The sequence below is a fragment of the Echinops telfairi genome, unplaced genomic scaffold, assembly GCF_000313985.2.
Source record: "Echinops telfairi isolate 266 unplaced genomic scaffold, ASM31398v2 ScPeMD7_443;HRSCAF=831, whole genome shotgun sequence".
NCBI classification, from domain to species: Eukaryota; Metazoa; Chordata; class Mammalia; order Afrosoricida; family Tenrecidae; genus Echinops; species Echinops telfairi.
This window is the reverse complement of record NW_022104341.1, coordinates 25,751,022-25,763,124: the sequence shown is the minus strand read 5'-3', so window position 1 is coordinate 25,763,124 and position 12,103 is coordinate 25,751,022. Positions and strand designations below refer to the sequence as shown.

At 36.8% G+C, this 12,103-nt stretch overlaps 1 protein-coding gene across 4 annotated transcripts in view; it reads left to right on the top strand.

The window, feature by feature from the left end:
• The window catches only part of CCDC18 (coiled-coil domain containing 18), a 107,222-nt gene extending 97,661 nt beyond the window's left edge, over positions 1-9,561 (top strand). For 2 of the 4 annotated variants that reach the window (XM_045292023.1, XM_045292024.1), the window contains exons 29-31: positions 4,449-4,904; positions 8,019-8,053; positions 8,520-9,561. In XM_045292023.1, coding sequence (XP_045147958.1) covers positions 4,449-4,904; positions 8,019-8,033 — 471 coding nt within the window. In that variant the 3' untranslated portion in view covers positions 8,034-8,053; positions 8,520-9,561. Of the gene's footprint in view, positions 1-4,448; positions 4,905-8,018; positions 8,083-8,519 lie in introns of all 4 variants that reach the window. The other 2 variants (XM_045292026.1, XM_045292025.1) reach the window with 2 other exon arrangements.
• The last annotated feature ends 2,542 nt before the right edge of the window (positions 9,562-12,103 follow it).

Here is a 12,103-nt window from a genome sequence, read left to right as displayed (position 1 = left end):
GTATGTATGGATTGTGATAAGAGTTGTATGAGCCTCTAACAAAACGATTAAAAAAAGAAAAGAAAAATATGGAGATTCTAGAGACAAAAAATGCAGTATCTGAAGTGAAAATTTCACTAGAAAGGATTAATAAAAGATAAACATGAAAGAAGAGAAGCAGAAAATGGATAGATTGAAGCACATTACAGAAGACTTACCTCCTCTGTGGGGGACGGACAACAGAAAAGAGGTGAAGGAAGATGTCAGATGGTGTTAAGACATGGGTGAAAAAAATGAGCTGCTATCAAGGGCTCAAGTATAAAGAAAATGTTTTGAAAAAGATGATGGTAACATACAAATGTACTTGACACAATGGATGGATGGACTATAATAAGAGCTGTAAGAGCCCCCAATAAAATGATTTTTTTTTAAAATTCACAAACTACTGGCAAATCTAACAAAGGAAAAGAAGATATGAATAACACAAATAAATGAAATGGGCATGTCCAAATAGAACCAAATAAACTGTAATATAATACTGTGAATAGCTACGCTCCAACAGATTTGAAACCCTAGAAGAAATGGACAAATCATCAAAAATGCGCTGCCTGTCTAAACTAACACATACTGAAGTAGAAAGCCAGAAGAGATACACAGCAAAAGGAGAAATTAATCAGGTCATTAGAAAACTCTCAATAAAAAAAAGTCCAGACCCATTCACTGTCACTAGTGAATTGTACCAGACACTCAGAAAAGACACAAATCCTACTCAGACGATTCTGAAAGGGATTAAAAAAAAAACCTCTCGAATTCACTTACGAAGAGCATAGAAGCCTGATTCAAAAACCAGAGAGAAATATCACTAAAAAAAGAAAATTATTGACCAATATCCCAATATTGTGGTATTAGTCATGATATTGAGATATTGGTCATGATAAAAGTTTTGCATCTAAATTCATGCTATTTGGCTATTGGTCAGTAATTTTCTTTTCATGGTCAATGTCATGACCAATATCATGAACTTAGATGTAAAAGTTTTCAACGAAATGCTAGCTAGTTCAGTCCAACAATATACCCTATATACTCGTGCATAAGCCGAGTTTTTCAGCATATTTTTAATGCAGTTTTGTGGTAAAATTAGGTGCCTTGGCTGATAATTCAGGTTGGCTTAAACTCAAGTGTATACGGTACCCTCCAAAAGAATTTATCATGAGTGGTATTCATACCAGATATATAAGGATGGTTCAACAATAGCAAAACAATTTTTTTAACAATGAAAAAAACCCAATGTGATCCATCACATAATTAAGCAAGAGAAAGAGCCACATGATCATATCATCTGATACAGAAAAGACATTACAAATAGGAGGAGAAGGTAAATTCTTCCGTATAATAAAGGGTATCTCTGTAAAATCAATGGCCAGTGTTAAAACTCTCAATGGAGAGAAACTGACAACATTCCCTTTGCAGTCAGGAACCAGACAAGGATGCCGTTGATCATCACTCCTATTCAGTATGGTGCTGTAAGTATTAGCCATGACTATCAAGCAACAGAGGGAAATGAAAGATAACAAATTGGCAAAGAAGAAATACAGCTATTTACAGATGATATGATCCCATACATAGAAAATTCCAAACTCTCAGCAAGAAAATTATTAGAGCTAATTGACTTAGCAAAGTAGTTGGGTACCAAATCAGTATGTAAAAATCATTTTTATTTCTTTATACTAAACAGAACTCTGAAAATGAAATAAAGAAAATAATACCATTTACAATAGCCACCTGATAGGTAAAGTATTTTGGAATAAATTTAATCAAAGAAACAAAAGATCTGTGCAAAGCAAACTACACACACTACTACAGGACATCAAGAGACTTACATCAATAGAAGCTCATTGATAGGAAGACAACATTTAAAAGATTAATTCTGTCCAAAGGGATCTATAGATATAGTGCAATCTTGATACAGATTCCAACACCATTCTTTAAAGAGATGGAAAAAAAATCTATTTAAAGTAGTAAAGAGACTCCAGAAAAGTAAAGCACTATTAAAAAACAAATTAGGCACATCGCACTTCCCAGTCTCAAAACCTACTACACATGCATGGCATTGAAAACATCCTGGTAGTGGTGCAATGGTAGATAAATAGACCAATGGAACAGAACTGAAAACCTAGAAGTAAATCCATCCACCTCCAGACAGGTGGATGGATTTGACAAATGGCCAAAACACGTTAAATAAGGAAGGAATGGTCTCTTTAACAAATGATCCTGGAAAAATTAGATTTTCAGAAGAATTAAACAGGAACCAAAACTCACACTATATTAAAAGAAAATGTTGGAAAGGGTACGGACAACCTGGAACCATCATACACTGCTAGTGTATGCTAATAAGATGCTGCAAGTCCTGAGGAAAGCCATACAGCACTTCCTCAACAAATTGAGAATGGAAATACCATTATGACCCAGCTGTCTCTACTTAAACACTTATATATATCTCTGCACAATACAAAAAGATGGAAACAGCCAACGTGGCTAACAGTGGAAGAATGGAGAAATAAACTTTGGTACATACACACAGTAGAAAACTGCAACAATAAAGGATAACAAATCTACAACACATAACATGGATGAACCTGAAGGATATTATGCCGAGTGAAATTGGTCAATCACAAAAGGATAAATATGAGACTGTTATTATAAAAAGTCAAGACAAGATTTTCCAACCAAAAGAAATATTCTTTGATGGTTATCAGGGATGAGAGGGGGAATTCCAGGGGGAAAGGATATGATGTGCTAGAAAATAGGCAAATGTTAACTTGAGTGAAGGGGAAAGCAATATACAATAAGAAAGGAGTTGGCAAAAATGTTGGAGGCAGGGGAAATTTGCAAGAATTAAAGGCAATAGAGGCAAATAACTGCTTACATACACAGTCTTCAATAGTAGTGATTTACAAGTGATGCTTGGATAGACACACGGAACAGAGATGTAGGAGGGAAGTTTTATGTGTATATGTATTTACCACTGCCACAAATGCATGAATGTGGAGTATACACGAAGGAAAATATGAACACTTCTTAAACATTACCACATTTACTGAGGGAATGCATTGCTGGCCCTCAGGGTTCAAGAGCAGTCTTGGGGGACACAAAAGTCATTTGGCATAATGTGGCTCACAAAGACAGTGTTCCTCATCCTACTTTGGTAAGTAGTGGCCAGAGTCTTGAAAACTTGGTGAGCAACCATCTAAGGTACACCTATTGGTTTCTCCCTGTCCAGAAGAAAGAAGAGTAATGAAAATGGAAAGACATGGAAACAGTCCAGTCAGCCAATGGACCATGCAAACATTAGTCTTCACAATTCTGTGAGCAGAACAATTAGAGGTACCTGGCTACCACTCCCAACTGCTCTGCAAAGCATCACATTAGATGGTCCTGGATAGTGTGGGAGGAAAATGTGGACCAAAACCATAAAAGAGACCAGGCTTACTGGTTGAATAGAGACCAGTGAAACCCTCAAGATGATAATTCTGTAACTGAACTCACACCCATGCTAAATAAAAGAACATCATTTATCCAAGGACAAGATCGGAGAATTAGGGAAGAAGAGAGAACAGAAACACAGAAAGGAAGTAGGATAAGTGAGAGTATATTGAGAGGATTGCAATGAATGAGTTGAAACAAAATATATGAATTGTTGAACATCAATTGACGATGTGCACTGTAAACCTTTGCCTAAAATAATAAAAAGTGAAAAGAAAAAAAAAGTTTGGAAAGTTCCATTTTCCTTTCATTCAATTTTTCTATAACTTCTTTGAAGCCCACTTGTATTACTAGATTTTAAAATTAAAATATTATCTCTTCAGTGTTTTGAAACTTATGTTTTTCAGTGTGTGCAACAGCAAAGTTGGAAAAAGTCAAGATTGAAATAATAAAAACTAAAATTTTAATAAGGATTTATGAAATATTATCAATAATTTTTAAAACTCTTTTCTTAGAAAAATTTGTAGCTCAGTAAAGTTTCATCCTAATGACTACATGTAAAATGACTGTACATTGATTTCCTATTAGAAATTCTGAGAGGAGTTATTTTTCATGTTTGTGTAAGGGTATTAGACTAAACAAAATATACATCTGTACTTTTTCAGAAGAAATTTTAGATGTAAGATTTCAATCTTGAATAGAAATTGATGTTAGCATTGAAAAGTTTTTTATCCTTTAAAGAAAATGAAGTTTTATGGAATTTCTTATCATAGTATAGACATAGTTGAAATGAGCATATGTATTTATCAAAAATTAAACAGCCCTTTGAAAATGCTCAAGAATATTGTAAAAAATAATTCCTGTAGTTAGAGAAAGGTTTGTTTAGAAGATTTCTAAGAGCCTATTATTTTATAGGTCGTTTAGTTGTTTAACAAAAAATATACTAAGCATTTACTATGTTCCTTTTTTTTTTTTTTTTTTTGTAGGAATCAGAATTAACAAGGTTACAAGCTAAAATTTCTGGACATGAAAGGGCAGAAGGCATCAGTTTTCTTTCAGTGCCAGCCAAAAGTATGCCAGACACTCAAGATCCAAAGATGGCAAAACATGCTCACTCGTCTTTTTCCAAGTGTAAAAAACTCCGTCGCTCTATTAGTGCCAGTGATATAAGTTTCAAAACTTATATTGATGAAGATCTTTCTGAAGAATTATTACAAGATTTAAAGAAAATGCAGTTAGAACAGCCTTCAACATTAGAAGAAAGCAAGAACGAACTGACTCGTAACCAGTCAGAGTCATATGACCCACTCATGTATAACCTAGAAGATGACAGTTATGAGAGCAATGACTTTAGTACTCTTAGTGGAATGCTAAAATACATAAACAAAGAAGTGAGACTATTAAAAAAATCTTCTATAAAAGCCGGGGCTGGTTTAACTCAGGTATGTATTTCATACATTAGAAGGTTTCTAATATTATTTTATCACTTAGAGGAAAATTCATATCATTTAAATGAAGTTTACCATATCATTCTTGTATTTGTTATCTTTGGTTTTTGCCGCTCATTAATGGCTATATAATTTAAGCAATTCTTTTTTTTTTTTTTTAAGCATTTCTAAGACACAGAGAAAATCTACTTTTCTGTGATGATTAAAAACTCTTCGTCCTCCAGGCCATTCTGACTCCGAGGCCCCCTGTCGGTCAGAGAACTGCCCCTGAGAGTGTCCAAGACTGTCAATCTTTAGGGAAACAGTCTGCAACATCTTTCTCTTACAGAGCAGTTGGTGAATTTGCTCGCCAGCCTTTTGGTTAACCGCTTAGCACGTAACCACTGTGCCACGAGAGCTTCTTTGTAATAGGCTACTGTTGTATGATAAAGCCAAAATAATACGTGAGCTTTAGATGTAGAGACCAAAAATTCATCAAAAAGTAAAAAGCTATTTCTACTAGGGGTCCAGATCACACATGCACAGGCATATTTCAACCCAAACATGTTTATACATGTCTCTGTGATCATGCAGACAAGTTTCTCTTTATGCTACACTTGTCTTAATCTCATTAGGATTTCTGCAAAAAGAGAGTTCAGTTAAAATAGTGGCTTCCAAGAGTATCTGCTAGGTCGGTTAAATGAAGGCAACGAGGTCAGCTCAGGAATAGCAACTTTTTGGAGGAAGAGTCCAAAATAATCTTGGTAGACTTTCTTGAAGGATCCAGGATAATCAGAGGGCCTCATTATGAAGAGGTTAAGAATATGGAAAACTACATTGGTGAGAAATTTTCCATTACAAAAAATGTGCTGAAAATGTTTTGGGAATGATGATGGCAACGAATGTACAAATGTGCTTGACACAATGGATATATGTATGGATTGTGATAAGAGCTGTACGAACCCTCATTAAATGATTTCTTTTTTTTTAATGTGCTGAAAAACCCGTCTTATACTGGAGAGTATACGGTAGTTGCTTCACCATTTTAAAGTTTTGTTTAATAAAGGTTTCTATGAATTTGTGACAATATTTTTCACTTCCCATTTTTTATATTCCAAATAAAAAATCTAATATTTGAGGTAATAACATTTAAAACTTTATATATTAAGTATAACTAATATTTTTTTTAAAAATTCTCTAGGTGAAAATATGAGATAATAAGGGGAACAGGAGAGACGCAGGGAGGTGGCAGGAGTGAGTGGTATGAAAAATGGGAGGGAGCCCAGGGGGATGATGGATAATGTTAACATAAAATGACAGTGTTGTCTCTAAGGTTATCCAGACCCATATATAAACCATAGGTATATGAATGGATTTGGGGCTTGCACTAAATTCTAGCCCCAGTTTAAGAACAATTAGTTCTTATTACATGACCTTGTTTGATGCTTGACCTCATGAACAGATCACTAGAGATTACAGTGTGAAGCAAAGTGTGAAGAAATCAGATGGTGGTGGCCATGAGAAAGAGTAGTGTCTGGAGTCCTAAAGACTTGTTTTCAAACAAACAGCAATCTAAGTGAGGCATCAACTAAGTCCACATGGAAGAAGCACACCAGCCTGTGTGATCCAAGGATTGTAAATAATACCCAGTCTAAAGGAGGAAATGGCATCAGAGCTTAAATTGTGAACACCTTTTTTGCAGAAGGTTATAGACGACAGTGGAAGCCCAAAACATTGAGATAGCCTCTGGTGAATCCCTTCCAATCACAGTTGAGGGATGTGAGTCTATTCTCAGACAGAAATCATTGTGAAGTCTATTATGGCAGATGTAGTTAGGTCAAAATGTAATATCCTCTGATCCCCCCTTAGATCCATTTTAAAGCAGTTTCCGTTCAAAAAGAAAGAAAAGAAATATATGTGGATTAAGTCCCTGGGGAATCCCCTCTGAACATGGCCAAGGGTATGAACACCCTAACTAACGTGCAGAATACATTGGAAAGTGGATTGTTGGGTTACATTTGGGTTAAAAACTAGCACCCTATTATTTATCTTTCTTAAGATCCCTTTAAATTTGTTCTAGTTTTTAATATTTTCTATTTTCTAATGAGGTTTTTACCTGTTATACTTTGCTGTCGTTAATTTTAGTTGTTGGTATTGTTTGTTTTTAATGTTTTTCTGTCTGTGAAATCCAGGATAGGCAAGTCAGTAGAGACAGTGACTGGATTTGGTTCCTGGGGGGTGTGGCGGGGATGCTGTGGGAAGCTAAGAATGATGAGTACAAGATTGAAGAACATGGTCTAAATTGATTGTAGTGATGGTGGTACAGCACTTACCCGTCATGCTCCTAACTCTTTCACTGCCACATTTGACTGTAGTAGAATATTTTCAGTTTTTCTTTATCTGCTGTGCTCAAATTTAATCTGTGCTGTTAGAAAAATTGTTTTCTTTGGCATTGTCATGGTGACTAAAGTTTAAGCTTAGTTTAAAGGTCTCATTAGATGCTACATTTGTTTCAGTCTCATAATGTGAGAGTTTCACTCCTTTTGAGTGCACATCCCCTTGGTTGGGTTTGGATAGCTGATCTGTAAAGGAACTTGAAGCTCATCATTCTAAACAGTGGATGCATCAAGCAAGCACCATTGCCGGGCTGTGCTCGGGTTATCAGTTGACCTTCTCCGGCCTCGCTCACAAAGTACAGTCTTAAAAACCACTGCTACGCTAGAAAGAACACGAGACCTGGCTTGTGAAACATTTCTCTCAACGACTAAGCTTGTCACTGTGCACTGTCTCACTGCTTTCCTATATGTTTCAATCCATGCCTTTGATCCCTCCCATCCATATAAACTTGTTCAAATCCCTCTGGAGCCTTGCGGGAAATAAAACACCTAAAAACCTTTGCTTCACACCTTTTAGCTCCCTTTTTCATGTTGTAACACAAATACTGATATCGTTAATAGGTAACTATATTGGTATTCTTATTCTGACTCATATTTTTGGTATTCTGACTTATTCTGACTCATAATTGTCATTGACTCCATATTTTTGTACTCTTGCTTTAAGTTAAACTCTGGATGCAAAATCAAAGTAAGGTTATTTCAAACATTAATTTGTCATTTGCTTTATTTTCAGGGAGAAAATGTATAATTAAAGACGATGTCCATGGGGTGAGCAGTGGACTCTGTGGTACTGTGCTGTGTGTACTTATAAGTAGCTCATCTTTCATAGAGGCTGTTATTTTATTGCTTTTGAATAAATTTTTTATTTCAATTTTTTTAAAGAAAATTGTTCATTCTGAAGCTTAATTATATTTTTAATGAAAGTTCATTTAGGTAAATTTGTATTTAAAGTTGCTGTTACCTTTATCTAAAAATCATTGTTGAAAAGCTAAAGTACTTTGAGTGATTTTTATTTTTAATGAGATTACCATATTTTTGCTGCTTTTTTCTCCCTTTTAGATTAGAACTATGAATTTAAAAATCACTCTGCCACAATTCATAATTGAACTAATGATAGTTTATTTTTGTTGAATATTTAATATTTGTCAGGCAGTACTCTAGGCCTTCGTTATATTAGCTCTCCAATCCTCATAATAGTGCTATAAATAGATAATGATTTTGTTCCTGTTTACAGATAAACTCTCTGAACACAATGATACGAGGCATGTGTTCTCAAGAAATTGATTTGTTATAAGTATCCAGAAGTGGACTTTGTCTTGCCACCCTCCCATCCCAGAAGCATCCTTTATGAACCACTTCAACTCGGGTTTAATGGTTCTTCTGACAGCCCAGGATGGCCATGGATTGCTTTGCCCAAGACCTGGGCATAAGTCATGACTTGATGAAAAGAGAGTTTTTGAAGTGAAAGGGACCTTTGGAGGTTGTCCAGCAGCTTTTGAAATAGTTCCAGCAGACAAACTTCTAGACCACGGTACCTTCCCTGGCAATCTGGTTTCTTGGTTTACTACAAGGAGACCAACAAGGATTGGGTCCCTAAATGATAATGGAATGAAGCAGCCCAGCTTACCTGACACAGACATGTAATGAGGAGCCAGAATGAAAAGTACAACAATCCTTCCTTCCACTTACTCCCACAGATGGCTCTACACATGACAGATAAGACCTGATGCAAAGTTCCTGATGTGTTTGGAAGAGAACAAAAATTACCAGAAGACGTCCAAATTCCCATCTACTCTTGATTTGCTGGACTCTGCCTCATCCTGTTTATAGAACACACCCATCTTAGTTGTGGTCCTTATCTTTGATGAGGGGAATATGGCGGTGTGTTCATCTGAATAAGTGGTGCATTACAACCAGGGGTTACATTAAACAGTATGTCATTTTTTTAAAAAGAAAAGAAGTGGACTTTGAGTTAGTTAATTCATTTATGTATGGTTAGCTCTATGATAGAATTAATGCAGTAAAGTTAAGATGACATATTTAAGACCTCAACTTTGAAAATCTCTTCGGATTTTTAGGGTTTTTTTTATTTCTGTACCAAATATTTTTGTTTAGAAGTGAATTTAAATATATCCTTCTAAAATAATATGAAGTTAATCTTTTCTGATAGCTGAACATTAAAGACATCGATTTGTTGGCAGTGCCACTTTGCACAATACTAACTCACAACTTGTGGTTATTTGTCAAGAGTAGAATAAAGTTTACCATTGACTGCTTCTTACTAGTGGTTTGAGCCAGAGTTTGATCCCAGAGGGGTTGATGCAGTGTTGTCAGTCAGTTCCTTTATTTTCCCTTGCCCCTTCTCTTTCTATCAAGTGCCTTGTCAGTGATTGTTCATGGATTACTAACTTTAATGAGTAGAGTTATAGGATATGTGTAGCACCCTTATAAATTTATAGCTCCCTGATCTAATTTGGACTTTGAACAATTCCGGGCAAACTTTATACTCTTCCTTTCAGCTCTCTCCCTGCTTCGTTGCAGTTAAAACACTCTCCAGGTTTTCAACACCCGATTCCTTCATTTTGAAGCAATTGAACCAACCCCAGCTGCTCCTCACTATCACCTTCACTTGCTGCATATGCCGCTTTTAAGATCATTGCAAAGGCTTCACAACTTTTCTCGCACTACACCCCCAAACTAGAGCAGTTGCCTTCAAGTCCACTCCAACTCAGAGTAAGGCGCAATCAGAATTGTAGGCACCTGGTCTGGCTTCCCGTAAATTCTTAAAGACACACTTAGAAATGGATCTCATTCATAACTCAGGTACTACCTGCATATTACTTCCTTACTGATTTCTTAACACCCCATTTACTTCCATATCCCACATTCTCAAAAGTTGTACTGTGTAGGAAATAGCCTGGTTCTGCACCACCCTCACAGTTGTGCTTGCGTGCATTGTTGCAGCCACTGTCAGTCCGTCTTGTTGAGGGCCTTCCTGCTTTTTGCTGCCCCTCCACTTTGCCAAGCTTGATGTTCTTGTCCAGGGACTGCTCTCTCCTGACAACACGTCCAAATTATGTGAGACGAAGTCTTAGCATTCTTGCTTCTAAGGAGCTTTCTGGCTGTCCTTCCAAAACGGGTTTGTTTGTTCTTCTGGAAATCCAGGGTCTGTATTCATGTGGTATGTATTCCTGTTCCTTCCCTCTTATCCTAGAAAGGCCTATTTCTCTCAACGACTAAGCTTGTCACTGTGCACTGTCTCATTGCTTTCCTATATGTTTCAATCCATGCCTTTGATCCCTCCCATCCATATAAACTTGTTCAAATCCCTCTGGAGCCTTGCAGGAAATAAAACACCTAAAAACCTTTATACCATATACTTGTCAAGAACCCTATACCTATCAAAAACCTATATACCATATACCTGTCATGAAAGTGCTCAGATAATTTCAGTAGGAGCAGCCATATTACAGTATAATGCCCTCACCTCTATAACCCCAGGCTATAGTTGATTGGTCCAGAGTTAGACATGTAATTCAGAACCAGAATACTTTCTTAGGAATTTTAGAACTTGGGGGTGGGCGTGGGGGGAGGTAGGTGACCCCTCTGGGTATCTAAACTGTAAATTGCAAGGTACTGGAATTGTCGACAGAAGTGTTTCCTGTCATGTGGATCCAAGTGCCCCCGTTCCACAGGAAGGAGACGCCTACCGAAGCAACGCAGAGAGCAACAGCAACAAAGAGTATTGCCGGTCCCTTGGTCTGCATGCTATTGAGACCCAGACACATTACTGACTTTGGATTTTGAGACACCACATATTATTCTAATAAGTTCTTTTTAAAAACTAGTTCACGTTGGGTTTCTGTCACTTGCAGATTAAAAAACCCTAACAGATGTACATCTTTTACTACCAAATTCCTTAGAAAAACGAGGTTATGCTCACCGTTTTACTCTTTGCTTCCCACCCACTAAAATCTGGCTTCCACCCTCATTAAACCAAAACCAAACCACATTCATTGCCACTGAGTCCATTCCAACTCATAGTGGCCCTTGTAGAACTGTCCCCCAGCCTTTCCAAGGCTCTACCTGAGAATCAGACTACCACCTCTTCCTCCCACAGGGTGGTTGCCAGGTTTGAACCACAGGCCATGTGGTTCTCAGCAGAGTGCTTGCTCACCGCACCTCCGGGGCTCCTTTCCACCTTTACTACCATACCCGGCTCCAGACTGTTTCCTTTGCCTATACCATTTGACACTGTTTACCAGCTCCTCGATAAATCTTTCATTCTAAGTACTGCTGCTTTGTCCTGATTTTTTTTCCATTGCCAGTAGAATAATGGTTATGTGTTAGACTACTAACTGTAAGGTCATCAGTTTGAAACCACTAGCTTCCTGGGAGAAAGATAAGGTTTTCTGTTCCCATAAAGACTTGCAGTGTTAGAAACCCACAGGGACAGTTCTACCCTGTCCTTATAGAGTCACCATTGACTTGATGGTAATGAGTTCGGGTGTTTCTGGAGCTTTTAGGTAATGTTTGCTATATTCCAGGTAGCATATAAACACTACATGTAAGAGCCCACTAGGGCTATTCCAGATGTGTAAAAAATAAGTGTTGCTTAAGAAGCTGTACTTCTGAATAAAACCTGGAGCAGGAAGTATGATGACATCTGAATGAGAATAAGAGAAGTGATTTAGCTACAAGAGATACTGTTAGGGTTCTCTAGAGAGAGAAAACCAAATTGCTGATAATTTAATATATTTATTTATAAAGATAATTATATATATAACAAGAAATGAACAGTTAAATTATAAAGCACTA